Source organism: Sinocyclocheilus anshuiensis, unplaced genomic scaffold (genome assembly GCF_001515605.1).
Source record: "Sinocyclocheilus anshuiensis isolate Anshui unplaced genomic scaffold, SAMN03320099.WGS_v1.1 scaffold601, whole genome shotgun sequence".
Lineage (NCBI taxonomy): Eukaryota > Metazoa > Chordata > Actinopteri > Cypriniformes > Cyprinidae > Sinocyclocheilus > Sinocyclocheilus anshuiensis.
In genome coordinates, this window is record NW_015536496.1 from 460,109 (window position 1) to 461,605 (window position 1,497).

Genomic DNA, 1,497 nt, shown 5'->3' on the forward strand with positions numbered 1-1,497 from the left:
TTGCACCCTCAGATTCCAGATTTTCAAATAGTTGTATCTCAGCCAAATATTGTCCTATCCTAACAAACCATACATCAATGGAAATCTTACTTATTCAGCTTTCGAGAAATTGACCCTTATGACTGGTTTTGTGGTGCAGGGTCACATACTGTGATAATTATCGTTCTCGTTTTATCGCCCAGCCCCAGTAGCATGCAGTGCTTGAACCTGAAATGAAACACGAGGTGATGAGGAACAGGTGAAAAACATCCGAGCAGATCTCTAAAAGCTCCTCAAACTGAGATTTCAGAGAGCGCCGCAGCAGATTTGAGTTAGTGTGAGAGAAGAATCCAAACCTCTGCTGTCACCATGATTTGGTCTGAAATGTTCGTGTTTGTTTGAACGACGACTACACCGCATGCAGTAACGTTACTTACGTTCCCGCCACCAGGAACATGTTTGATATTGTCCTTGGAGCCCAAGCGAGAAGTCACGTGACTGTAGTCCAGTTTTTTGGAGACTATCTGAACCTACAACACAGCACGACGGGCCGGGAGGTACGGGACACCAGGGAGGACCAGGTTAGAGAGGGAAGACAACAGAGGACAAGCAGAAGCATCTAGAAGCAACTAGCATCACTGACAGTAAAGACGTCCCATTGACTGTTAGTCTGAACACCATTAGGGCTCTTATCCACCGTTTCCCCTCGTTAGGCTAATCAAAATCACCATTAAAGTGAATGGAACTGATTGATGTGATTGATGAGTATCTGGTTGGTGAGCTACAAATGAACACTGTGATGCTGGGATACTCAAATCAAATCCTACAGGCTTCTCAGTGACCGGCACCAAAATTTGGATTTCCATGAATAATGCAGTGCTATAACTATATCACTCCCATTATAGTCAAAAAATGCTGCTTCCACTGCAAACATTCAATGATGATCCAATGCAGACAATTTTGACTACAATAAGACTGTTCCTGTTAGGGTGCAACACTTACAATTAAATGACTTTTGTGATTGTAAGCTATTGCATGTTTTGAAACCAAAAAGTATTAATTAATATTACCATTATTCATAATTTTATTTACAGACTCATGCATTTTTTACAGTGAGTGGTTCCCAAACTATGCAATCTGAGTGTCCCTGCTGTGATGTAAAGTATGTAATAACGAGGTGTAAGAGCCAAACACTATATGATGAAATATGACTAGATGATAAAAACCCAATGTAAGTATCCAAAGATCTCCAGAAGGAAAGATTAGTGATTGAAAAATGTGTTTTTCCCCCCTAATACCAATATCAGCTGATAGAATGAGCGATATACTCTTCTTCTTATTATATTGCTATTATTTTTAATTAATTAGATTTGATTTAAAAACATAATTATATATAAGTCATGAATATATATATATATATATAAAAAAAGAAAAATTAAAATAATAATACAATTATTTAGATAAAATATTAATGAACATTATAATAGTTCTATAAATAAATTATTGATATTAATAATA

General features: G+C 36.9%; 1 protein-coding gene across 9 annotated transcripts in view; it reads right to left on the reverse strand.

Annotated features, from left to right (window-relative positions):
* LOC107686888 (microtubule-associated protein 4-like) overlaps positions 1 to 1,497 on the reverse strand; it is a 61,149-nt gene that overhangs the window by 10,536 nt on the left and 49,116 nt on the right. For 7 of the 9 annotated variants that reach the window (XM_016484064.1, XM_016484036.1, XM_016484051.1 and 4 more), the window contains one exon: positions 417 to 509. The exons of the other annotated variants lie outside the window; for them this stretch is intronic. In XM_016484064.1, the coding sequence (XP_016339550.1) occupies positions 417 to 509 (93 nt within the window). The remainder of the gene's footprint in view (positions 1 to 416; positions 510 to 1,497) is intronic. 9 annotated transcript variants of the gene reach the window in all.